General features: G+C 48.3%; 1 protein-coding gene across 3 annotated transcripts in view; it reads right to left on the bottom strand.

Moving 5' to 3' along the window:
* The window catches only part of MINDY4 (MINDY lysine 48 deubiquitinase 4), an 86542-nt gene that overhangs the window by 21722 nt on the left and 37330 nt on the right, over positions 1 to 27490 (bottom strand). For all 3 annotated transcript variants that reach the window (XM_053359747.1, XM_053359748.1, XM_053359749.1), the window contains 6 exons: positions 22920 to 23024; positions 21376 to 21439; positions 18449 to 18514; positions 16312 to 16379; positions 3690 to 3753; positions 1648 to 1809 (listed from right to left, as the gene is read on the bottom strand). In XM_053359747.1, the coding sequence (XP_053215722.1) occupies positions 1648 to 1809; positions 3690 to 3753; positions 16312 to 16379; positions 18449 to 18514; positions 21376 to 21439; positions 22920 to 23024 (529 nt within the window). The remainder of the gene's footprint in view (positions 1 to 1647; positions 1810 to 3689; positions 3754 to 16311; positions 16380 to 18448; positions 18515 to 21375; positions 21440 to 22919; positions 23025 to 27490) is intronic.

Consider the following 27490-nt stretch of genomic DNA (forward strand, 5'->3'; position numbering starts at 1 on the left):
TCACACAAGACCAACGCTGCTTCTTGCTCAAGTTTAAAAGTCTTTATTGAAGTTCAGTCTCATTTCCAGACGTGCAGCGCGCAACGCTACATCTATCCGTCAGACCGTAGAAGTCCCATCTGAATCTCCGCCCCCCTGACACCAGCTTAAGATTCTAGCTTTACTCCACCTTTTCCTCTGTTCCTTCTTTCTCTGGGTCCTTCTGCTAGTCGGAGTCTCTGCCCTCCGAGATTCTTCTGACGCTGATTCTCCCGACTCCTCCCCCCCCCTCTTTCGGGCTTTAGGACCTGGCTCCCAATCCGGGTTTTCTGCTGTCCCGCGCTCCTCCACATTTGAACTTGGCGCGCGCGCGCAGCCTCCCACTTTCCTTCTGACCGTTACACTTGTGTCACTGCTCCCCCTTTCGGGGAGGCTAGCTGGACCTGGCCTTCCCTCCTTCTCCCCACTCCCCGATGGAGGAGAAGATGGTCCTGACTCACGTGACTCTTCCCCCCCACTGTGCTCTGGTGGGGAAACTGGCCCTACTCCTCCGCTACTCCTTTGGGACTCCCCTCTGGTTCCTTGTTTATGGATCGTCCCCTCTGGGATTCGCCTCGCCCTTACCATAGGCGCCCTCTCCTGGGAATCTTCTGATTCGCTGGAGAAGCTCATGGAATCTCTCGGTCCACTGTCATATTCCCCTACGCTCCCCTCTGATTCCTCTCCTCCGCTCTCTATCTGCTCTCTCCCCTGCTCTTCTGCTCCTGAGCCTCTGACAACGTCAAAGTGCAAGTAGATAAATAGGTACCGCTCCGGCGGGAAGGTAAACGGCGTTTCCGTGTGCTGCTCTGGTTGGCCAGAAGCGGCTTAGTCATGCTGGCCACATGACCCGGAAGCTGTATGCCAGCTCCCTTGGCCAATAAAGTGAGATGAGCACCGCAACCCCAGAGTTGGTCACGACTGGACCTAATGGTCAGGGGTCCCTTTACCTTTACCTTTAACTGAAAGGATGGCTAAGCTTTTATCAATAGTTTCTCAAGAGTGGTGAATGGCACTATTTAGGGGGAAGAAACTCCAATGAAAATACTTACAAGGATTATTATTATTTTATTATTATTATTATTTACATGGATGTTTATTTGTATATATTTTTAAAAAAAATTATATATGGATGTTTTTAGGATTGTCGTTATTTGTAATGCCTAATAAAGGTTCGGTGAAGTAAGCGCCATGGACATGTTGTAGAATACATCTCTCTCCACCCACCCACAAAATCCCACCAGGCAGGGAGGGGGCTGCTTCCTTCAAGACTCTTTACAGAGCTGGTCAGGCTCTAGCCACCTCTGCAAACGTTTTTGAAGAAAGCTAGAAGGATAATGAGATGATTCAGTAGAAGGCAGCTCCATATGCTGCTATATTCCCATGGGGCTGATTACAGAAATTCACCTTATCATCCTGGAATGCGGGAGGAGTAAGAACAACAGAGAAGTAAAGGAACACGGACACACCCCAATTTTGCACAGATGTCAGGATGGAAAACAGTGTACCCTGTGGCTCAAAGAGGGTTCTCCTCCTGAACTAGATACAAGTAAATCAAAGACAGCCTTTCTGGACAGGGAAAAGGCCAGTTTCATCAGTGTTTTGAGGCCCTTGGAATTTGGTGCATACCTGACAGATGTTGTAGTGCTCAAAGAGGGACAGGACGCCGATGTCGCTGCGGCCAGAGACGCCTTTCAGGAGGGTGATGTTGCCGTTCCCAGAGTCCAGCTCCATCACGTCGTTGAAAACGTTGGACACGGCTTGGCCAGTCAGGAGAAGGTTGACTAGTTCCTGGTAACCGCAGAAGAAAAAGGGGCTCTTGGAACACTGGTCTGGTAGGAAGAGCTGGTGCTCATGTTCTAGGAAGAAGCAAGGGGGTCTCAACCTCCTTCTGCAACAAGCTCCCTTGCAGGACCAGAAGAGGCATGAAAAGGGCAGGGGATAGGTTGGTTGCACATGGGCAGAGTCTCCAATTTCTTCAGGAAAGCCTTGGAGAGTAGGGGACTTCGACAGCTGTGGGGAGGTGGAGATTTTCAGTCCCAGCAACTGATCCCTGAGGATGAGCTGCTGTGCTCATTAAGGCCTGACACTCAGCCAAGTCTCTGAAAATCCTGTTTTTGCTAATAAAGAACTAACTCCAACTTTGAACGGTGTGATTTACTGCCAGCTGGTTATTTGGCAGTGGGTGCCATGAGCAGCCCTCCCCCCAGAGTTCCATCTCTCTGGCCTCTCCCAGATCAGCCCCTCCCCCTGCAGACAAAGAGAAACTTTTCCAAGGGATCTAGAGGAAAGTTGGGTTCAGCTGAACTAGTCCTAGAACAGGGGTTGGCAAAGTTTTTGTGGCTTGGGCCGGTTCACGGTCCCGCAGACACCGCGGTGAGCTGGAGTGCATGTGTGTGTGCACATGCACGTGCAAACGCTATTTTCGGTGCTCCTTCCGGCGAGGAGGAGGCGTGCACACTTCCCATTGGCTGCAAGAGCAAGGTGGTCTCCACTCTGCTCCGTACCAGTTTAGCACGGCGCACGGGAGCCAACCGAGTGGGTGACGGGGGTCCCCGAGCAGACAGCGGGGGTCCATGGGCCGGTTAAATGACCCCCATGGGCCACTTGTGACCCATGGGCCTTAGGTTGCCGACCCCTGTTCTAGGACTAATTCTGCTGGACCCAACTTTCCTCCAGATCCCTTGGAAAAGGTTCTCTCTGTCTGCAGGGGGAGGGGCTGATCTGGGAGAGGGCAGAGAGATGGAACTCTGGGGGGAAGGCTGCCCATGGCACCCACTGCCAAATAACCAGCTGGCAGTAAATCACCCCGTTCAAAGTTGGAGTTAGTTCTTTATTAGCAAAAACAGGATTTTCAGAGACTGGGCTGAGTGTCAGGCCTAATGAGCACAGCAGCTCATCCTCAGGGACCCGTTGCCGGGACTGAAAATCCCCACCTCCCCACAGCTGTTGAAGTCCCCTTCTCTCCACGGAATCGGAGACTGTGCCCGTGTGCAACCAACCTTTCCTCTGCCCTTTTCATGCCTCTCCTGGTCCTGCAAGGGAGCTTGTTGCAGAAGGAGGAGGAGACCCCCTTGCTTTTTCAGCAGCCTGACTCATCCTTGCCTCTTGGTCTCCTCAGCTTCTGCCTCGGATTGTGGACTTCTCTCTGCCACAGATTCTCCCTGCTCACTAAACCCTGTTACCTCTTCAGTTTCTGACACCTCCTCCTAATTTACTCCCTCAGATCTCTCATCGTCGTCCCACCACCAACCCCCCAGGCTCTGAGCTTTTTCCCTTTGGGGTCGCCCCAGCTGGTTCCTCCCACCATTCCTCTGCGTCCAACCAAACCATGACAACCACTCACAAAATTCACCCCCCGACATACAGTGGTATCTCTGGATACGAATGGGATCCGTTCTGGAGCCCCGTTCACATCCTGAAGTAAACATAACATGTGAGTGCACGTCTGCACGTGTGCACGGGTCGCATTTCACACACTTCCGCGCATGCGCGTAAGGTCATTTTGAGCGCCTGCGCTTGCGCAAGTGGCGAAACCCGGAAGTAACGCACTCCGTTACTTCCGGGTCGCCGCGGAGCGCAAACCAAAAATATTCATCCCGAAGCTACTGCAGCCCGAGGTATGACTGTATATATTTTGGCCTCATCTCTGAGGCCTTTGCCATATTTACCTGTGTACAGTACCCATGTGCACCAATCAGCCGGTTTGTGATCACGTCAAAATCTCCACGTACTCTAAGGTGGGGGGATAAAAATGAAGGCAGCAAAGTTAGATCGACTGAAGTTCCCCCCAAACCTTCGAGGGCACATCAAAAACACATAATAAAAATGGGTCTAGTCCAGGGGTCAGCAAGGTTTACCTCGCTTGGGCCGGTTCACTCCAGCAGAGATATCTCCGTGGGCCAGATCGCGCTCATGCGTGAGCGCACATAACCACAATTTCCTGCACCTGCGCAGACGTGATTTTTGGCATCTGAGCATGCGCAGACGCAATTTCCAGCACCGCGGAAGGGAGTCCCCACGCTGCGCTGTGCTGGTTTAGCAAAGCGTGTGGGGACTCACTGAGAGGGTGGCTTGGTTTGGGGGCGGCTCATGGACCAGTTAAAGACTCCCGTGGGATGCTTGTGGCCTATGGGCCTTACCGTATTTTTTGCTCCATAAGATGCACCTGACCATAAGGCGCACCTAGTTTTTAGAGGGGGGATGCAAGAAAAGAAATATTCTTTAAAGGGAGCGCTGAGCAGAGCCTGTATGCATCCCAGGCTCTGCTCAGCGCTCCCTTTCACGAGCCGCTTGGAGCGTGTGTGCGGCTCTTGGGGGTTTTGCCCGAGGAGGGAGAAGGGACTGACGGGCTGCCCTTCTCCCTCCTCGGGGAAAAGCCCCCAAGAGCCGCACACACGCTCCACGCGACTCTTTAAAGGGAGCGCTGAGCACAGTCTCCCGCCTGCATTCGCTTCATAAGATGCACACATTTCCCCTTACTTTTTAGGAGGGAAAAAGTGTGTCTTATGGAGCCAAAAATACGGAAGGTTGCCTACCTGGCTAGTCCAATATTTTGGAGACTGGGCCAGGTTCCGTGACATTCTATAAGATGGCTCTCAAATTCTGCCATGGGTGTGCATAGGCCTATTATAAGTGTGCACCGTTCAACCCAAGTGCATTTTGCATTGCTGCTGCACACTTTAAACCAGCCTTAGCCAATGTCTTGCCCTCCAGATGTGTGGATTTCAACTCCCTTCAGCCCCAACCAGCACAGAATCCGAAACATCTGCAGAGGACTAGGCTGGTGAAGACTACCTTAAACCCTTTTGATATATATATGCAATCATTAAGTCAAGACTCTGGAGGAATCTGGGTGATTTAAGAAGGGCTGAACATGAAAATCCTCCCCCAGAGTCAAATGCTAGAATCCATAGGCCTCCTCTATCTCTCTAAATAAAAGACTTTATTCAAAGAATAAGGCCACAATATCTTTTCACTTTCAACATGAGTATCTGTAGGAAGTATTGAGGAAGTAACTATGAGTACTAAAAAAATCAAAATAGAGCCTTTATCATGGAAAGGGCATTCAAAGAGTATGTTTAAATTTTTAAAAGACGATAACTTATAAAATAAAACAATACTATTATTATTTTAGTTACATTAATGGCCGGAACTGTTTTCAGAGCTGAACTGACAAAGCAGAGTGTGAAATAATGAGCAGTCAAAAAGAAAATATCACTGCACACTTTCGTGGGGCTTCAGAAAGAACCACCTTTGGCTACTGGCCACGGTTTTTCGCTGAGGGAACAATCGCACTCTGGAAACCCCAAACCTTTACTAGAAACAACTGACCGGTGCAACCTGCGTCAATTAGGGGCCGTGGGATGTGGAGTCCGGACAATAGGAGGAAGTTTCTAATTCCATCCTTGGGTGCAAACGGTCTGGGAATCTTGAGTTGTACCTAAGACGCCCACAGAGGAGTGACATCTGCGCTTCGCATCATTTCTGAGAGTGAGGAAGCCATCAAGGACGTGGGGTGGAGACGGACGGCTAAGCTTGGGTTGTATTGAAATCCCTGGGTAGTCTCCATTAGGTACACGTAACGTGGTGAGGAGACAACCAGGCAACCTATCAAGACAGGCCAAGCGTGAACAACACGGGAGTTGGGTCCATTGCTTTGGCCTCCTGCTGCCCTGAATCCGGGCAAAATACAGTGGTACCTTGGGTACAGAAGCTTCAGGTTACAAACGCTTCAGGTTACAGACTCTGCTAACCCAAAAATAGTACCTTGGGTTAAGAACTTTGCTTCAGGATGAGAACAGAAATCGCGCGGTGGCAGCGGGAGGCCCCATTAGCTAAAGTGGTACCTCAGGTTAATAATAGTTTGAGGTTAAGAATGGACCTCCAGAACGAATTAAGTAACTTAACCTCGGGTTACATACGCTTCAGGTTACATACGCTTCAGGTTACAGACTCCGCTAACCAAGACATAGTACCTCGGGTTAAGAACTTCGCTTCAGGACGAGAACAGAAATCGTGTGGCGGCAGCAGCGGGAGGCCCCATTAGCTAAAGTGGTACCTCAGGTTAAGAACAGTTTCATGTTAAGAACGGACCTCCAGAATGAATTAAGTTCTTAACCTGAGGTACCACTGCAATTAATCTGAGCATACGGAGGTACAAGAACAAGAGGGAAAGAGTGTCACAAGACAAAATAACGACCCCCTCAACACCTCACAAGCAAGGGTGTAGTAAGTGGATGGGCCAGTGCTGGATTTGTGTATAAGTTACACAAGCTATAGCTTAGGGCCCCGCTCTCTTGGGGGTCCCCCAAAAAGGAGAAAAAACCTGGATGTACATTTCCAAAATATAAAATAAAAAAACAAATAAAATAAAACCTACATACAGCAACAGTGTTTTGTGTTGTGTAGGCTGCTATGATGAAAGTAATGGGGCCCGCCCATTAGTGGACTACTATGGTGATATTGATATTATACAAAAAATTCATTGTATTAACTACAATGATAACACTTAATTTCATCTTCATAAAGCTATTTACAATTATTAGTACAGTGGTTCCTCGGCTTACATACCCTTCAGGTTACAGACTCCGCTAACCCAGAAATAGTACCTCGGGTTAAGAACTTTGCTTCAGGATGAGAACAGAAATCGTGCTCCGGCGGCGCGGCGGCAGCGGGAGGCCCCATTAGCTAAAGTGGTGCTTCAGGTTAAGAGCAGTTTCAGGTTAAGAACGGACCTCTGGAACGAATTAAGTACTTAACCTGAGGTACCACTGTAGTTTGCATCATATATTTACACCTATTATTATTTCATGTTATAGCAAATTTTTAGAGACTAGATTATGAGTCTTTGTAAACTGTGTTTCTAAAAGAACTTTTGTTATTGCCAAATGCCAATGTGTTTGCATTATTAAGTTTCTTATGAATAAAAAAAAAAACATTTTAAGTTAGAGCTTAATAATTATTTCATTATTAATATACTTCTTCTTAATTGTATTTCAGTTCAACAATTAATTTGATAAAATAAATATTTTGTTATGTGCAAATGGCTTTAGATACATACTGGATCCATAAATTACCCTATAGCATATATTCAGCACAAAAAACAGCAACAGCTGGACATATAAAGGGCCCCATTGCCTACAGTAACTTAGGGCCACATCAAACCTAAATCTGGCCCTGGGGGTGGGATCAAGAGACATTGTGGTCACTCAGGGAAGGCCTTGAGGATGCCGCTGTCCCCAGGATGCCTGAAAAGCATTATTCCCTCATCTGAATCTGCCCGGGCTTTGAGATCTTCAAAGGAGGCCCTTATCTCAGTCCCATCACCTTCAGAGGCACTCTCGAGGGGGATGTGGGACAGGGCCTTCTTGGTGGCTGCTCCAACTCTGAAAACCATAGAGAAGCTAGACTTGCTCCTTCTTTGTTGTCCTTCTTGCTGACAGGCGAAGAAGACCTTGTACCAACGGGCTTTTGAGAACGGACTGTTTTGGTGCTCTGCTGTTTTCAGTTATCATTATTGTCACCGGTGGGGTTTTTTAGTGGAACTTTAAATGTTATTTTAATTCCAATAGTGTTTCCTCACACCTTAATGGCTGTCTCTGCTATGCTTTTGGCTTCTGTTTTATCTGCGCTAGGCACCTTGAGCCACCCAGACAGTGGGAAAGGGGAAGGGCAGAAATATAATAATCCTTATAAAAATAATTCTCAGAGTCCCTTGTCAGATGGGAGCCGAACGGGGCTCCCCCACGTTCCATGACGTTAACGGACAGAAAGTAAGAGAGTTGACTTCAGGGGAAAACCCTAACTTACAGACACAAAAATAAACCATCCTTCTCTCCTCCCTGCCGCCTCCCCCCCCCCGCCTTTTTTAATTGTAGATTTTCCTACTCCTGGCCGCTTAAAAAGCAGAGGACGCCACGTGTGTGTGTGTTTTTAACGGGAGGCCTGGCAATTCTGCCGTTCCTCTCCATGTGGTGAGTTTTCAGTGCTCCAGGGCTGACCTCACACCCCTTTCTTCATGGCAACAGACTGTTAACATTAGCAAAACACACACAATTATGGGGTTGGCGACAGAAATAGGCCGTGGGTGGGGGAGAAAAGGTCTTAAAATAATTGCAAGGGACACTTCTAAGAAACGGCAGTCTGGGCACAAGGGATCTCCGAAGGGATGTTCTCCTTGGCCATGTGCATGCGCCACCATTAATGGGTTTGGTCCAACGGCATGCAAGACAGGAGAGCCCAGCAGTCACATGCCAAGTGTATCTTTTACGGATTGAAATAATAATAATAATAATAATAATAATAATAATAATAATAATAATAGATTATTTGTACCCCACCCATCTGGCTGGGTTTCCGCAGCCACTCTGGGCGGCTTCCAACAAAGATTAAAAATACATTAAAATGTCACACATTAAAAACTTCCCTGAACAAGGCTGCCTTCAGATGTCTTCTAAATGTCAGGTAGTTGTTTATCTCTTTGACATCTGATGGGAGGGCGTTCCACAGGGGCGCCACTACTGAGAAGGCCCTCTGCCTGGTTCCCTGTAGCTTTGCTTCTCGCAATGAGGGAACTGCCAGAAGGCCCTCGGCACTGGACCTCAGCGTCCGGGCAGAATGATGGGGGTGAAGACGCTCCTTCAGGTATACAGGACCGAGGCCGTTTAGGGCTTTAAAGGTCAACACCAACACTTTGAATTGTGCTCGGAAACGTACTGGGAGCCAATATAGATCTCTCAGGACCAGTGTTATGTGGTCCCGGCGGCCACTCCCAGTCACCAGTCTGGCTCCTGCATTCTGGATTAGTTGTACTTTCTGGGTCACCTTCAAAGGTGGCCCCACGTTGAGCCCATTGCAGTAGTCCAAGCAGGAGATAACTAGAGCATGCACCACTCTGGCAAGACAGTCTGTGGGCAGGTAGGGTCTCAGCCTGCGTACCAGGTGCAGTTGGTAGATAGCCGCCCTGGATACATCTGCAGAGCACTCAATGGACAGCTGTGAGTCCAGAATGACTCTCAGGCTGCGCACCTGGTCCTTCAGGGGCATAGTTACCCCACTGAGGAGCAGGGAGTCGTCCACACCTGCCCGCCTCCTGTCCCCCAAAAACAGTACTTCTGTCATGTCAGGATTCAACCTCAATCCATTAGCCACCATGCATCCTCCACAGGTGAAGATCTTCCTGTATCTTCCTTCCCTACTCCCCTGTGGCCTGCAAAGCTGGTGTGTATTCTGACCTGCAATTTTAGCTCAGAATGCACACTTCTGACTGCCAATATTACTCATTTTGCTTTTTCCATAAGCTTGCTGGTAACATAGGTTCTCTAACCGGCAGTTTCGTTTTTGCATTCTTTGTAACACCGCACGGAGGTCTCGTGTACAGTTAAGCAGCATACACATTTTGTTAAAATACAGTTAATAATAATAAAAAATGTTTAGAAGATCCAGGCTGCTGCTGCCTCTTTGCATGCAAGACGCAAGAGGCCGGGGTGTGAAGATCGAGACGCAAAATATCCGGAACACCATGCAGTGCTAATAGAAGAGAGCTGTCGGCAGCCCACACAACAAAAGCTGCAATTTTCAGGGTGTGAGCGCTTGTATTAATTTGTAGGCAGTGTTAGTTGAGGAGGAATTTCTCCTACACATTATAGAAACAGCAATGGGATAAGCATATGTTTGACCTGGAAGGCCTGGAAACGATGCCTTATGAGGAACGGCTAAGGGAGCTGGGCATGTTTAGCCTGGAGAAGAGGAGGTTAAGGGGTGATATGATAGCCATGTTCAAATATATAAAAGGATGTCACATAGAGGAGGGAGAAAGGTTGTTTTCTGCTGCTCCAGAGAAGTGGACACGGAGCAATGGATCCAAACTACAAGAAAGAAGATTCCACCTAAACATTAGGAAGAACTTCCTGACAGTAAGAGCTGTTTGACAGTGGAATTTGCTGCCAAGGAGTGTGGTGGAGTCTCCTTCTTTGGAGGTCTTTAAGCAGAGGCTTGACAACCATATGTCAGGAGTGCTCTGATGGTGTTTCCTGCTTGGCAGGGGGTTGGACTCGATGGCCCTTGTGGTCTCTTCCAACTCTATGATTCTATGGTTCTATGATTCTATGAATGCACAGCAAACCTCTGAACCGTGCAACGGAAGCCCGGTCCCCTTCAGGAGGGAGGTGGGAATATTTTCAGGAAGGTAAGAGGCCAGAGAGAGAGAGAGAGAGAGAGAGAGAGAGACCTGGCCACTCAAGTTCTGAGGCAGATTAAGAGGCTATGAAGCACATTTTCCACGGATTAGAATAGATTGCTCTTAATGGACCAAACAGCCTCCCCAATTGACCTTCTGTGTCCCTGAGACTTGGAGCTGTTTTCTCAAGGCCATTGTTTTTTGGCCTGTTTACTTTTCTTGTTTTTAATGATGCTATATATTCCCGATTAAACACATAAGCAGCCATTGTTTGCTCCATCGTCCCCAAAAGCAAAACAACGTTTCAGAGGGGAAAGTTAAAAAGCTTCGAGAGTTTTTCGGGACTCTAAGCTGGGATGGGGATCTGTGTTCCAAACACGCTTGAATCCGCATTCAAAGAAGAGGAGGGAGGCCAGGAGGGAGTTATTCCGAGTCGCGGGCTCATGATACTCACGGCCCAAAATGCCATGCTAACCGTCTTGTCCGTTAATCCTCTAGCAAAGTGATTTTCCTTACGACAGGTGGCCTACACCTGCCTTAGCTGATGGCAATCTCCAGAGGCTCTCCTCTTCCACAGGAATGCAGGAAGCAGCTTGACAGAATCACAGAGAGTTGGAGGGGACCCCAAAGGACATCTAGCACAACCCCCGCAATGCAGGAACCTCAACCTCATACTGAGTCAGGCCGCTGCTCCATCCAGCTCAGCACTGAACGACTGGGAGCGACTCTCCAGGGCTGCAGATGGAGCCACTCTATGTCCGACCCGGAGATGGTGGGGATTGAAGCTGGAACCCTTTCTGCATGTGAGGAAGAGCGCAACAAGAGCCTGCTGGATCAGGCCAATGGCCTGTCTTGTCCGGCATCACGGTGGCCAATGGGAAACCACAGAGCACAGAATCACAGAACCATGGTGTCAGGGGACGGCCATCAGAACAGTGGAGGAAGGCAGGGGGGCCGCTGGGATATGCAGAGAGCCTCCGAAGCTCCTAAGGAGCAGCTTCTCTTCCAGTGATGGGAAAAGCCACACTTCCAGTGGAGAAGAGAGGGAAGGGGCCAGCCGAGCGAGGAAAGGGCTTGAGGATGCTGCTCAAAGCCCCAGTGCCTCACCTAGCCAGGCTGGCCAGGAGGGACATAATCCACTTCCGTCGCCCACCTTGCACAGAGGAGTGAAAAGCAAGGAGGGGAGGAGGAGGCTTGGGATGTCGAAGTTCTTATGTTGGGGAAAAACCGGAAAGGGCCACTCCCGGATTCTGCAAGTGACTGAGACAGACATGAACTTGGTGGATCTGCACTGTAAATTGTTTGCACAATAAAGCCTGTAAAAGACAAGTCGGAGTCCTGCCTGGTTACTCACGAGCAACCACCACACAGCATCTGACACACAGAATCGTAGAATTGGAAGGGACCCCAAGGTTCATCTAGTCCAACCCTCTGTAATGCAGGAATCTCAGCTAAAGCATTCAACCTCTGCTTAAAAATTGCCAAGGAAGGAGAATCCAGCACGTCCCGAGGGAGACCTTAGCAAAAGAGTGCTCTCTCCTCCTGAAGTTTTCAGCAACAAGGAGGCATGGAAAACATCCAGCTTCTCTCAGGCCTTTGCCTAATTCTTTGGCTAACTAACTCTCTCTCTCCCTCTCTTCAGTGTATCTGAAGAAGTGTGCATGCACACGAAAGCTCATACCAAGAACTAACTTAGTTGGTCTTTAAGGTGCTACTGGAAAGAAATTTGTTTGTTTGTTTGTTTTGAGTATGGCAGACCAACACGGCTACCTTTCTGTAACTCTCCCTCTCTATGTCTCTCTCTCTCTCTCTCTGTGTGTGTGTGTGTGTGTCTGTTTGTGTCTTACTACAATATGTATTGTTGTGTTTTTATATTGTAAACCACCCTTTGATCTTCAGATGAAGGGTGGTATAGAAATAATAATAAGGTTGTACCACGGTTTTCCAACGTAATCCGTTCCAGAAGACAGTTCGATTTCTGAAACGTTCGAAAACCGAGGCGCAAAGGGTGGCCTGCAATATCAATATCAATTGAAGATGCTCAAGAGGAGGAGGAGTTTGGATTTGATATCCCGCTTTATCACTCCCCTTCAGGAGTCTCAAAGCGGCTAACATCCTCCTTTCCCTTCCTCCCCCACAACAAACACTCTGTGAGGTGAGTGGGGCTGAGAGACTTCAAAGAAGCGTGACTGGCCCAAGGTCACCCAGCAGCTGCATGTGGAGGAACGGAGACTCAAACCCGGTTCCCCAGATTGCAAGACTACCGCTGTTAACCACTACACCACACTGGCTCAAGAGTGAAGTCAGGACCCTCCGAATGCCAAGGAGATGCTCTACCGCTGAGCCACCCCCCCTTAGTATCCCCTCTACATTTCAGATCGGGGCAGGGAAGGACTCTAAGGCCTTTAGCGCCCAAGGCCCTCTGCTGAGCTTTTGACGAAGACGATGCTTGAATGGAGACTTCCAACCAGGGCCAGATTTACGTATAAGCTAACAAGCTACAGTGGTACCTCAGGTTAAGTACTTAATTTGTTCCGGAGGTCCGTACTTAACCTGAAACTGTTCTTAACCTGAAGCACCACTTTAGCTAATGGGGCCTCCTGGTGCTGCCGCGCCGCCGGAGCACGATTTCTGTTCCCATCCTGAAGCAAAGTTCTTAACCTGAAGCACTATTTCTGGCTTAGTGGAGTCTGTGACCTGAAGCGTATGTAACCTGAAGCGTATGTAACCTGAGGTACCACTGTATAGCTTAGGGCCACCGCCAAAAACTACAGCATCGGTCTTGCCGTCTACCGCGGCAACACTAAGTAACTTAGTTTCCTGCTTGGCAGGGGGTTGGACTCGATGGCCCTTGTGGTCTATTCCAACTCTATGATTCTATGAACTTACACAATTTACATAATAAATTATAGAAGTTACGGAAATTGTGCAGGCCACTGTGGATGCTGGCCTGATCCGGCAGGTTCTTCTTTTAAGCACTTACCATTTTTTCTCTGGGTTCTGCGTTCATCAGAATTCTCCAACAGCCCTCGCATCCAGCCAGTGCCGGATTTACGTATAAGCTAAACAAGCTATAGCTTAGGGCCCCACTCTCTTGGGGGCTCCAAAAAAATTAAAAGGGGGAAAAAACTTGATGTACATTTCCAAAATGTAAGATAAAAAACCAATAAAATAAACCCTACATACAGCAACAGTGTTTTGTGTTGTGTAGGCTCCTATGATTTAAGTCATGGGCCCCGCCTGCTATCCTGCTCCCTAAAATATCACTGGTCTGCTCACTTGTATATATAGGGTGCCTACATTCTGCATGCACAAATGGCTTTAGATACCTGTTAGGTCCATAAATGGACGCGGGTGGCGCTGTGGGTAAAACCTCAACTCCTAGGACTTGCCGATCGCATGGTCGGCGGTTCGAATCCCCGCGGCGGGGTGCGCTCCCGCTGCTCGGTCCCAGCGCCTGCCAACCTAGCAGTTCGAAAGCACCCCCGGGTGCAAGTAGATAAATAGGGACCGCTTACTAGCGGGAAGGTAAACGGCGTTTCCGTGTGCGGCTCTGCCTCGCCAGGGTAGCTTCGTCACGCTGGCCACGTGACCCGGAAGTGTCTGCGGACAGCGCTGGCTCCCGGCCTATAGAGTGAGATGAGCGCACAACCCTAGAGTCTGTCAAGACTGGCCCGTACAGGCAGGGGTACCTTTACCTTTTTTAGGTCCATAAATTACCAAATAGCATATATTCAACACACAAAAACAGCAACAATTTGTTGTTGACAAAGGACAGCTGGACATATAAAGGGGCCCATTGCCTTCAGTAGCTTAGGGCCTCATCAAACCTAAATCCAGCCTGGCTTCCAACGCTCTGAATGTCAAAGTCAGGAGAGGCGGGCGTTGCAAATTGAAAAACACACAGCAATCAAAAAGGCATTAGCTGAATCAGAGCCGCTGCCCAGAGGAAGCGAGGAGAGGAACTAAAATGCCCCAGTTCTTATCGTCTGTTTACATTCAAGAACCTTAATGAGTTTATCGCTTATCTCTCCCGAGAATGACTTGTGGGGTGTTGCTGTTTTTTGGACGGCTCTGCAGGGCAAGAGTGGAAGGAGCAGGCCGTCTTGCCCTACGTATATTTCTAATTACTACTGTCAAAACTTTCAGGGGAAGATGGATTCCCTTGTTTTCTTGCCCAAGGAAAAAATACGTACCAATGAGTTTCTGGTACAGGCATTGCGAAGGGCAGCTAAACGGACAAGGCGGGCATGGAAAGCAATGGAAAGGCCGGGGATTGCTGGCCAGCTGTCCTAGCATGGCAAAGAAACTTCGCAGGAAACCCACATGACTAACAGGAGAACCCCACCCTAGTTTCCTTCTTACGTTTTTGTAGGCGCCGTGGGAATGCGGCTCCTGTGAGCTGGGGTAGCCCAGGGAGCCCAGCGTGGCGGGGCAGAGATGCAAACCGACCACCTGCATGGCTGCAGTTTACCTGGACGGGGCTGTGTGGAATGGAGCACCCGACTGGCTCGTCCGGTGCAGAGTTAAACTATGGAACTCATTGCCACAAGAGCCAGGCGATGGCCAACAGACTAGCTGGCCTTAAAAGAGGATTTGGCAAAGGATCGCATTGGAAGACCTACACGGGCACCAGAAACTGAGTCACCTGGAGGCCTGTGTGACCTCCAACTCTGTCCTGCCCCTGCCCCACAACATGACCGTGTGTATCCTTTGCCGTTCTGCCAACCCTGGAGCAGTGTGGGAAGCAGTCAAGGGGATGGAGAGGGGTTCAGTGTGAATAATTATTTATTTATACCCCACCCATCCGGCTGGGCTTCCCCAACCACTCTGGGCGGCTTCCAACAAAATATTAAAATATAGTAATGCATCAAACATTAAAAGCTTCAGATGTCTTCAGATGTCTTCTAAAAGTCTGGTAGTTGTTGTTCTCTTTGACATCTGGTGGGAGGGTGTTCCACAGAGCGGGGGCCACCACCGAGTAGGCCCTCTGCCTGGTTCCCTGTAACTTGGCTTCTCGCAGGGAGGGAACCGCCAGAAGGCCCTTGGTGCTGGACCTCAGTTTCCGGGTAGAATGATGGGGGTGGAGACACTCCTTCAGGTATACTATACTATATACTATGCAGTGGTAAAGGTAAAGGTAAAGGGACCCCTGAACCATTAGGTCCAGTTGTGGCCGACTCTGGGGTTGCGGCACTCATCTCGTTTTACTGGCCGAGGGAGCCGGCGTACAGCTTCCGGGTCATGTGGTCAGCATGACTGAGCCGCTTCTGGCAAACCGGAGCAGCACGGAGCAGCACACAGAAATGCCGTTTACCTTCCTGCCGGAGCGGTACCTGTTTATCTGCTTGCACTTTGACGTGCTTTCGAACTGCTAGGTGGGCAGGAGCAGGGACCGAGCAACGGGAGCTCACCCCGTCGCGGGGATTCGAACCGCCGACCTTCTGATCGGCAAGTCCTAGGCTCTGGTACCTCGGGTTAAGAACTTAATTCAATCTGGAGGACTGTACTTAACCTGAAACTGTTCTTAACCTGAAGCACCACTTTAGCTAATGGGGCCTCCCGCTGCCGCTGTGCTGCCAGAGCACGATTTCTGTTCTCACCCTGAAGCAAAGTTCTTAACCCGAGGTACTATTTCTGGGTTAGCGGAGTCTGTAACCTGAAGCGTATGTAACCCAAGGTACCACTGTACTAACAGTTCATCTATCCGGAAAAAACTGTTCTGCTGTTTTCTACTGGAGCGCCTATCACCGCTTTCTGCAGGACATTGACTACTGAAAGGCATCTTGCCTTCATCGCAGTGTGCTTTGATAGTGACTGTCTACGCTTGCCATTTTGGTTTAATGAACTTTAAAACACTGTGCATGTACAGATGTTCCCTGGGCAGGTGGAGTGCAAGGAGCCCATACGGCTCTAAAAATCAACGCTGATGTGCCCGTTCAGGGAGTCTCAGGGGAGCCTTTTTTCGAGAAACCAGGGCGTAAGGAATTCCATCCGCGATAAGCCAGAGCATACTTGGAAACTTTGGCCCCGCTGCACATCGCACAACTATATCCCAGAGGCTTAGGAGCCAATGCCAGCCACGCGTCAGAAAGAAATGCAGATGTACTCACTGATTGATGGATCTTGATAGTATCGCGGACAAAGTCAGAAGAATGCACCCGTACGGACCAGCTTCAAACTGGGAGGAAAAAAAGGGAAGAAGGTCAAGGTTCTGAGCTGGAAGACGCAGCTTTCAAACTAGTCATTCGCAGCAGAACCAAAAATGCATCCATTTGTCTTATTTAAAAAATATTTTTTGTGTTAAATAGTGTGTTAAATACTGACCGTGTGCAACAGGACCACCAGCTATCCTTTTGGCAGATTCTATTGTTTCATCTTAAAATATGTAATTATGTTGGTGCTTAGGAAAAGAATCCCAAACCTACAAACCTCTCCTGCGGAGGACCTTAAGGTCCACAAATAACAACACTTCGCAGGTCCCAAGCCACAAGGAGGTTAGATTGGCCTCAACTAGGGCCAGGGCCTTTTCAGTACTGGCCCCGACTTGGTGGAACGCTCTGTCACAAGAGACTAGAGCCCTGCGGGACTTGACATCTTTCCACAGGGCCTGCAAGACAGAGCTGTTCCACCTGGCCTTTGGTTTGGACTCAGTCTGACCCTTATATTTCCCTCCCCTTATGGTTTTGATTTATGGGCTACTTTTAAAATGAGGCTGCATTTTAAATTGCATTTTAACCTGTATTTTAAATTGGGGTTTCCCCCCCTATTATGTTTTTATTGTAATTTTACTGGTGTTAGCCGCCCTGAGCCCAACTCTGGCCGAGGAGGGCGGGGTATAAATAAATTATTATTATTATTATTATTATTATTATTATTATTATTATTCACGGGTGGCCTTGTGTAAACCACTGAGCCTCTTGGGCTTGCAGATCAGAAGGTCGGCAGTTCGAATCCCCGCAATGGAGTGAGCTCCCGTTGCTCGGTCCTTGCTCCTGCCAAACTAGCAGTCTGAAAGCACATCAAAGTGCAAGTAGATAAATAGGTACCACTCTGGGGGGAAGGTAAACGGCATTTCTGTGCGCTGCTCTGGTTTCACCAGAAGTGGCTTAGTCATGCTGGACACATGAACCGGAAAGCTGTCTGTGGACAAACACCGGCTCCCTCGGACTGAAAGCAAGATGAGTGCCGCAACCCCATAGCCACCTTTGACTGGACTTAACCACCCGGGGTCATCTATCTTACCTTTCTCAGACCCATTGAAAAGAATGGACATGACTAAGTTAGGTCCATTGATTTCACTAGGTCTACTCTTAAGCAAAACTGTGAACCACCACCCTATATTAGGCCAACCAAAATATCAGAATATTTATTATTATGATTGATTGGGGGGGGTTGAATTTATTTTGTACTGATGTAGAATTGGGAGTTGGTCTGTAAGTCATTTTTAGTGTTCCTACCACGCCTGTGATTTTAGAAACTGCCTTATACCAAACTGCCTTATACCAAGGCAGAATGTTTGGTCTGTTTTGTTCAGTATCTCTTACCCTGACTGGCAGAGGCTGTCCAGGATTTCTGGCAGGCAGCCTCTCCTAACCCTGCCTGGAGACTTCAGGGATTGAACCAGTAAGCTCCTGCTTGCAAAGCAGACATTCTGCCTCTAAGCTATGGACCTTCCCAGAATTCTGTACCTGGAAGATGAGATTCTGTAGAAGCAGAGACAGCTAAAGGGGTCAAATCCAGTCTCTTTGACAAGTTACTGTCGCCAGCCAAGTCTGCTACATGCTCCACAGAAACTTGCTAACTGAAGATTATAGAAGACAAGCTGAAAGAAAGGAGGTCTTCCTCCTTTTCTTAGCTGGAGGTAAAGCCACCAAGGTAGAATTGTAGAATCATAGTTATTGGGACAGTGTGATTTTTGCAACTGCTGTAAAAAGTGGCAAAACGACGAAAAACAGGGCAGAGCAATGGAGAATTTCTGAAACAATGGCATATCAGCTCTGCCCAAGGCAGGATGCAGAGCAGCAACAACCGGGAAAAGATAGATATAAAATTTTACAAGGACAGGAAGAAACATCACGGACAGAATAGTTGACACACACAGGAAGAACAAGGATACAGTTTGAGTGCCTCACTTGTAGATTTATGAATCATGTAAGGTAACGGGCACATGGAAATAAATGCTCTGAACAAGTGTGCGTGAGAAAAATCACGCAGCGATTGAGAACCGGACCTGGCCGAGATTCGTACCTGGTGAATATTTTGTTGCAGGAACCTCAGCAGGTCTTCGTAACTTGTGGCAACGTGCAACATCAGCTGCGAAAGGAAGAAAAATGAGTGGGGGGAAATTCAGGTCAAAATACAACGGGCATATTAAGCCAAGGTCTAGGCGACAAATCCCAAACAGAGAGAGAGAGATAGGATTACTGTCATGTGTAGCAAAGAGTTTCTCCTGGTGGAGACAGGCATTCTTCTACCTATTGGGGTCCTGAGGCTTTCTAAAGATAAAGGTAAAGGGGACCCTGACCATTAGATCCAGCCGTGACCGACTCTGGGATTGCGGCACTCATCTCGCTTAACTGGCCGAGGGAGCCGGCGTTTGTCTGCAGACAGTTTTTCCGGGTCATGTGGCCAGCATGACTAAGCCGCTTCTGGCGAACCAGAGCAGCACATGGAAACACCGTTTACCTTCCCGCCAGAGTGGTACCTATTTATCTACTTGCAGTTTGATGTGCTTTCAAAGTGCTAGGTTGGCAGGAGCAGGGACCAAGCAACAGGAGCTCACCCCGTCGCAGGGATTTGAACCGCAGACCTTCCGATCGGCAAGCCCTAGGTTCTGTGGTTTAGACCATAGCGCCACCCGCATCCCCTATGGACAATGTGGATAGATACAAAACAGAGGCTATGAAATAATATGCAGTTGGAAGTGTTGACAACAGGACCCACGGAGTGGATGGGGGGGGGAGTTGTGAGATTCAGAGAAATCTAGTTTTATTGATATGTATTTGGTACTGTGGGACGCGGGTGGCACTGTGGGTTAAACCACAGAGCCTAAGACTTGCTGATCAGAAGGTTAGCGGTTCGAATCCCCACAACGGGGTGAGCTCCCGTTGCTCGGTCCCTGCTCCTGCCAACCTAGCAGTTCGGAAGCACGTCAAAGTGCAAGTAGATAAATAGGTACCACTCCGGCGGGAAGGTAAACGGCGTTTCCGTGCACTGCTCTGGTTCGCCAGAAGTGGCTTAGTCATGCTGGCCACATGATCCGGAAGCTGTATACACCGGCTCCCTCGGCCAATAAAGCGAGATGAGCTTTCCGTACATCGGCTTTCACAATTAACATGCTCCCTTAGAGATTCTTATTTACACTCTGTCCACGTCACAAGATGCTACAGTCTTTAAGCTTCTACAATTATTCCGTACGTACTCAACAAATTTACTCCACTCCTCTTCGAACTTTGTTACTTTTTGGTTCCGAATCTTATAGGTCATTTTTGCCAATTCTACATATTCAAAGTAATAGTGCCACTGTATTCTGCTCTGGTCAGACCTCACCTGGAGTACTGTGTCCAGTTCTGGGCACCACAGTTCAAGAAGGACACTGACAAACTGGAACGTGTCCAGAGGAGGGCAACCAAAATGGTCAAAGGTCTGGAAACGATGCCTTATGAGGAACGGCTAAGAGAGCTGGGCATGTTTAGCCTGGAGAAGAGGAGGTTAAGGGGTGATATGATAGCCATGTTCAAATATATAAAAGGATGTCACATAGAGGAGGGAGAAAGGTTGTTTTCTGCTGCTCCAGAGAAGCGGACACAGAGCAATAGATCCAAACTACAAGAAAGAAGATTCCACCTAAACATTAGGAAGAACTTCCTGACAGTAAGAGCTGTTAGACAGTGGAATTTGCTGCCAAGGAGTGTGGTGGAGTCTCCTTCTTTGGAGGTCTTTAAGCAGAGGCTTGACAACCATATGTCAGGAGTGCTCTGATGGTGTTTCCTGCTTGGCAGGGGGTTGGACTCGATGGCCCTTGTGGTCTCTTCCAACTCTATGATTCTATGATTCAAACATTTTCGTCTGCCACTCCATTAAAGTTGGGATTTCCTGGGTTTTCCATTTTTGAGCCACTAGAATCCTAGCGGCGGTCGTGGCGTACATAAATAATTTATGGTTTGTTTTTTAACTGTTGCGTAATGCCTAGCTTTACACCTCTTCCCCACCCTAACAGCAGTCCCACCGGAAGAAAGGGAATTTGGGTCCCCTCTTTTTTGGGAACACACACACACACACACAACCACACCCTCCCAGGACTCTGGAAATAACTGTCGAGCGGCTAAACCCCCAGATTTGCTGAACCCTGCTCCGGCTTCTCGGTGTTTGCCAGACGCTGACCACATATTTCCCAGTTCTGTTCTTGTTGGCGTTAAGGGCTAGAAGCATGCATTTCAAGTTTGATGGATAGCAGGGATTCTCGGAATTCCGAGAGCGCAAATCCCACATGCACAAGTTTGCAAATTCCACACGTGCAGAATAGAGTACAATGGTACCTCGGTTCTCAAACTTAATCCGTTCCGGAAGTCCGCTCCAAAACCCAAGCGTTCCAAAACCAAGTACGCTTTCCCATAGAAAGTAATGCAAAATGGATTAGTCCATTCCAGACTTTTAAAAACAACCCCTAAAACCGCAATTTAACATGAATTTTACTATCTAACGAGACCACTGGTCCATAAAATGAAAGCAATAAACAATGCATTGCAGTCACACAATCAATCCATCAGTAGCGGAACTTGGTTCCACAGCGTCACAAAAACAAAAAAGCCGCAAAACAAATAGCAAAACGAGACAGACCTCAGTGTAAGACTCAAAATGGAAGTTTGGCACTCAAATCTGAAGCGTAACACTCAAAACGGAGCACATTCAGCTTGCAGAAAAAGTTCGCAAACTGGAACACTTTACTTCCGGGTTTGCAGTGTTTGGGTTCCAAGTTGTTTGAGTACCAAGGCGTTTGAGAACCAAGGTACCACTGTACGCTGTTTCTAACTACAAAGCAGAAACATTTACCAAAGAAAGGTTCCTGCATTGCAGGGGTTTGGTCTAGATGACCCCGCAGGGTCTCCTCCAACTTTCTACAATTCTATGAAAGGCTGAGGGCGGGTGGAGGACAGTTCTGGCTAAAACATTACCGTTTCCAAGATCCCATCTGCTTTGTATTTCCCTACAGGAGTGAACTGCTGCGTTCCAGTACACCTAAAAAGAACAGAACAACAAAAGATCTGAAGAAGGAAAACAGCCGATGAGGAGCCCCGTTCGCTAAGGGCAGGAGTCATTAAAGGACTGTGCCCTTTGCATCCAGGGTCAATATTTGGCAGGAACTGGAGGAGCAACAAGACTTTGGAATCTCTCCTCCTCGATACTTTCCCAGGCAAGAGGAAAACGATAATCCCATGTGCTTTTGTCCTTCAGATTTTCTTTAAATAGGAACCTCAGAGGTTGGGAAAACATCCTCTCCTCTGAGCGACACCACTGGTCCAACTCTGGTCCAAAGAACTACCAAAGCTATTATAAGGTTTTTCTATGGAAAAGGGGGCCAATATATCCTGGCAGCCTCCCAGGTCTTTGCTGCAATACACACACACACACACACACACACACACACACACACACAGTTTTTTTAATATATCATTTTCAACAGTAATTAAACATACATGATTAGTCCTTGCTGCAAAAATAATTAATTTGCTGCAAAAATATTAACAGAACTGACACATTCTGATTCTGCTACTGCCAGCGAGCAACAAGGGCCTCTCCCTGAAAACAGCAGCGCGGACTCCACGCCGCAACCTTTTGTTGCAGCGCTCGCTGCAGTTTCATAAATGGACGGATAATACGTGTGCAGAGTGGGCACGGTTGTCACAATGCTCTGTGCGACTTTTGCAAACGTACCAGGGTGGGTGGGTGTGTTTTCCAAATTAGGAGCAGATGTGAAAGGCACCAAAAGTCTCTGGGACTTGAGTGGTGCGGAGTGGCCAGGATTAAACCTTTTCTCCCTTGCTGCGGTCCTGATGAAGAACACCCTCCCTGCGGATGCCGTTAACTAGGGGAGGGAAAACCCAAGGGATTTTCACGCAGCATCCCGCCTGGTTTGGCGTGCTCCGACATGCACAATATTTCTCCGTATCTTCCCAGGGTGGAAAATCGTTAAGGGAGGCCGAGCTGTCTCCAAAGGAAGCTGACCCTCTATTAAAGGTAAAGGGACCCCTGACCGTTAGGTCCAGTCGTGACCGACTCTGGGGTTGCGGCGCTCATCTCGCTTTATTGGCCGAGGGAGCCGGTGTATACAGCTTCCGGATCATGTGGCCAGCATGACTAAGCCGCTTCTGGCGAACCAGAGCAGCGCACGGAAACGCCATTTACCTTCCCGCCGGAGCGGCACCTGTTTATCTACTTGCACTTTGATGTGCTTTGGAACTGCTAGGTTGGCAGAAGCAGGGACTGAGCAACGGGAGCTCACCCCATTGTGGGGATTCGAACCGCCGACCTTCTGATCGGCAAGCCCTAGGCTCTGTGGTTTAACCCACAGCGCCACCCGCGTCCCCAGACCCTCTATTATCAGGATCTTTATTGATGAAATGTGCAAAAATCAGTGGCTTAAGGAGGGTGTTGTCGGAAGGGGGCGGGAAAGGGAGGAGGTCTGCTCAAACTTTCCGAAAACGTGTCTTCCACTTACAAGGCAATCGTGGCTTTCCTGCGGCCGCCTCCGCGCCACAAAATGCCGGCGATGGCCAGAGTGAGGCACTGGGTTCTGGTAGCTGCCGACACTTGGAGGCACTGCCTGTTCCGAGACAAAAAGAGATAGCAAGGCGTCACCGGCGGCAAACGTTGCAGGGGGAGAACTGAAATGGGCAATGAACAGGGAGGACCATTCTGCAGTGAACATAGGAATAATAATAATTATTATTATTATTATTATTATTATTATTATTATTATTATTATTATTTATTATTATTATTATTTATACCCCGCCCATCTGGCTGAGTTTCCCCAGCCACTCTGGGCGGCTCCCAATCAAGTGTTAAAAACAGTACAGCGTTACATATTAAAAACTTCCCTGAACAGGGCTACCTTCAGATGTCTTTTAAGGAGAAGATAGCTGCTTATTTCTTTCACATCTGAAGGGAGGGTGTCCCACAGGGTAGGCGCCACTACCGAGAAGGCCCTCTGCCTGGTTCCCTGTAACCTCACTTCTCGCAATGAGGGAACCGCCAGAAGGCCCTCGGCGCTGGACCTCAGTGTCCGGGCTGAGCGATGGGGGTGGAGACGCTCCTTCAGGTATACTGAACCAAGGCCGTTTAGAGCTTTAAAGGTCAGCACCAACACTTTGAATTGTGCTCAGAAACATACTGGGAGCCAATGCAGATCTCTCAGGACCGGTGTTATGTGGTCCCGGCGGCCACTCCCAGTCACCAGTCTAGCTGCTGCATTCTGGATTAATTGCAGTTTCCAGGTCACCTTCAAAGGTAGCCCCACGTAGAGCGCATTGCAGTAGTCCAAGCGGGAGATAACAAGAGCATGCACCTCTCTGGCGAGACAGTCCGTGGACAGGTAGGGTCTTAGCCTGCGTACCAGCCTGCGTAGAAAGCTGCCTTCTGCCAAGTCAGCTCATTGGCCCCTGTAGCTCAATAATGCCTACACGGACTGGCAGCAGCTGCTCTGCAGGGCTTCCGATGGAGAACATTCCCAGCTCTTCCAGGATCTGCTGGGATTCCAATATTAAATTCCGATCCCCTCGGTTCACATGAAAACACACCAGCATTTTAGTGTGAATTTCTAATAATATAAACATTTTTTTTTTGGTATTTCCTCCCAGATTTTTCAAAGCAATTTTTGCCTCTTGTTCCTTATTTTCACAAATATGCATATTTTATTTGCATGCTTTCCCCTCCTAGTATATGCACTTTTGTTACACATTGTAAGGGAAAGGGAAAGGGACCCCTGACCATTAGGTCCAGTCATGGCCGACGCTGGGGTTGTGGCGCTCATCTCGCTTTATTGGCCGAGTGAGCCGGCGTACAGCTTCCGGGTCATGTGGCCAGCATGAGTAAGCCACTTCTGGCGAAACCAGAGGAGCACACGGAAACGCCGTTTACCTTCCCGCTGGAGCGGTACCTATTTTTCTACTTGCACTTTGATGTGCTTTCGAACTGCTAGATTGACAGGAGCAGGGACCGAGTAACGGGAGCTCACCCCGTCACGGGGATTCGAACCGCCGACCTTCTGATCGGCAAGCCCAAGAGGCTCAGTGGTTTAACCCACAGTGCCACCACGTACTTGGCTGCAAAACTGTGTTGCAAAATTCAGAGAGGTACGAATTTCAAAAGAAGGCAGTGTTTCAGTTTCCATATTGTTCTGGACCGTAAATTAGGTCGGTTCACATTTAACTGTGAACTGGATTCTATTTCTCCCCCATCTCAACCTGAGAATGTAAGTTCCACTGAACACAGCAGGGCTTCCTTCTGAGTAAACACGCAAAGGATTATGCTGTAGGAGAAATTGCAGTCTGTACACCTCTTCCTTCCTCTACCCCACCAATAAGCTGTATGTGTTGAAATGTCCTCTTCTGAGCCACACTCTCATTAGAGGATGTTCTAGGGGAGAACCAAGCAGCCAATTCTCTCACATATCAGCCTTGCTGTTGCTCAAACATTGGTAGACACCATTCTGGTTCATGCAGAATACTCTCTCTTTTTTAACATAATTTTTATTTTATTTTACAAGTATAAAATTAGAAAAATAACATAGCATACCCACAATTAAGAGATTTCTCCAAAGCTCTGAACTTCCCACCATCCCTTCCATGTGCTCTGTTATTAAATCTTTTCTACTGCATCTTTTTCTATACAATCGCACCTTGCTTGTCGAACGGCATCCATTCCAGAAGTCCATTCGACTTCTGAAAACGTTCGAAAAACAAGGCACAGCTTCCGATTGGCTGCAGGAGCTTCCTGAACTCAATCGGAATCTGTGCAAACCATGTCAGATGTTCGGCTTCCAAAGAACGTTCGCAAACAAGAATACTCACTTATGGCGTTCGGGAGCCAAAACGGACGAGTACCAAGGCGTTCAACAACCAAGGTACAACTGTGCTCCCTATTATTATTATTTTTAAAAAATTCATTATCTCCATAATGCAATGACAAACCTAGAAAGCATCTTAAAAAGTAGAGACATCACCTTGCCAACAAAGGTCCGTATAGTTAAAGCTATGGTTTTCCCAGTAGTGATGTATGGAAGTGAGAGCTGGACCATAAAGAAGGCTGATCGCCGAAGAATGGATGCTTTTGAATTCTGGTGCTGGAGGAGACTCTGGAGAGTCCCATGGACTGCAAGGAGATCAAAGGCATCCATTCTTAAGGAAATCAGGCCTGAATGCTCACTGGAAGGACAGATCCTGAAGCTGAGGCTCTAATACTTTGGCCACCTCATGAGAAGAGAAGACTCCCTGGAAAAGACCCTGATGTTAGGAAAGATGGAGGGCACAAGGAGAAGGGGACGACAGAGGACGAGATGGTTGGATAGTGTTCTCGAAGCTACCAGCATGAGTTTGACCAAACTGGAGGAGGCAGTGGAAGACAGGAGGGCCTGGCGTGCTCTGGTCCATGGGGTCACGAAGAGTCGGACACGACTGAACGACTAAACAACAACAACATCTCCATAATCCCCGTTACATTACAAGTGTTATTGCAACCCTGCTAATGTTTTCATCTGTTTGCAGTGCAGATTTTTCAAGAAGATGAATCAAACCTTCACATTTAAATTGCATGTAATTTGTATGTACTTTCTACGCAAGGTGCACACTTGAAAAGAATTGCTAATGTACACACTTTTGGACACATTCGGTTGCAAGATGCAAATTTTGCATGCATCTTTGGCATGCAATACGCCTTTGTGTGCACTGAAACAAAATCTTGAGAGGTGCAAGAAACCGACAGGGGAGCCAGCTGTGTCATGATCTGCAAGCAACCTTTGTGCTGGCCACACAAACTCCTCTTCCTTAATGCCCTTTCCATTTTAGATCTTTGGTTCAAAGAACGACACTCCCTTTTCAAAGGAGGCCGATTGATTTCTATGAGAGGTGGGCGGCCGGGCGAGCGAAGTGGCGGCTTTCAGAGCACGATGGCAGATGTCTGGAAATAGCTGATGGGTTCAGATCGGGAGGGAAAGGAAGTACTTAGCATAAAGGTTAAAAGCAGAGGGAAGACATTAGGAAAGGGCCGTTTCGGGCCAGATATTGGAAAACGACCCCGCCCTGGACAGCGAGTTCCGTAGGATGCAGAAGAATGTACTTTGGCTAGGGCAAAGGAGACCCCAAGGGGGACATTTTGTGGAACGGCTGAGAGGGGAAGAAAAAAAAAAATGAACATTATGATGATGATGGGCTGATGACTCCTGATTGTAACCCATAAGCTTCGGAGTGGGAGGCTTTAGGTTGTCCCTCGCTGCCAGGGTTTCAACATACCACTCAGCCCCCAGAATTGAAAGCAGAGGCGGAGAAATGCAGAAACTGAAAAAAAATTCAAAATCTTCAACAGCTTTGGCCCTGTATACCTGAAGGAGCATCTCCACCCCCAGTGTTCAGCCCGGACACCGAGGTCCAGCTCCGAGGGCCTACTGGCTGTTCCCTCACTGCAAGATGTAAGGTTACAGGGAACCAGGCACAGGGCCTTCTCGGTAGTGGCGCCCGCTCTATGGAACACCCTCCCATGAGATGGCAAAGAGATAAGCAATTATACAACTTTCTTTAGACATCTGAAGGCAGCCCTATACAGTGGTACCTCGGGTTAAGAACTTAATTCGTTCTGGAGGTCCATTCTTAACCTGAAACTGTTCTTAACATGAAGCACCACTTTAGCTAATGGGGCCTCCTGCTGCCGCCGTGTGATTTCTGTTCTCATCCTGAAGCAAAGTTCTTAACCTGAGGTACTATTTCTGGGTTAGCGGAGCCTGTAACCTGAAGCGTCTGTAGCCTGAAGCGTCTGTAACCCGAGGTACCACTGTATCAGGAGGTTTATATATGTTGATGTTTCATTGTGTTTTTGTACATGTTGAAAGCTGCCCAGAGTGGCTGGGGCAATCCAGTCAGATGAGAGGGTTCAAATAATAAAAATATTATTATTCTTCATCCCAGGCTGATGACAGTTTGAGCTCATGATTTGGAACAGGAGTAGTGACCGGCAGAGAAGTGACCCGTAGGACTTGCACCTGCTCCCACCTGCTAATTTTTGGATATTCGCCATGTC

This window comes from Podarcis raffonei, chromosome 12 (genome assembly GCF_027172205.1).
Source record: "Podarcis raffonei isolate rPodRaf1 chromosome 12, rPodRaf1.pri, whole genome shotgun sequence".
In the NCBI taxonomy this organism is placed as follows: Eukaryota; Metazoa; Chordata; class Lepidosauria; order Squamata; family Lacertidae; genus Podarcis; species Podarcis raffonei.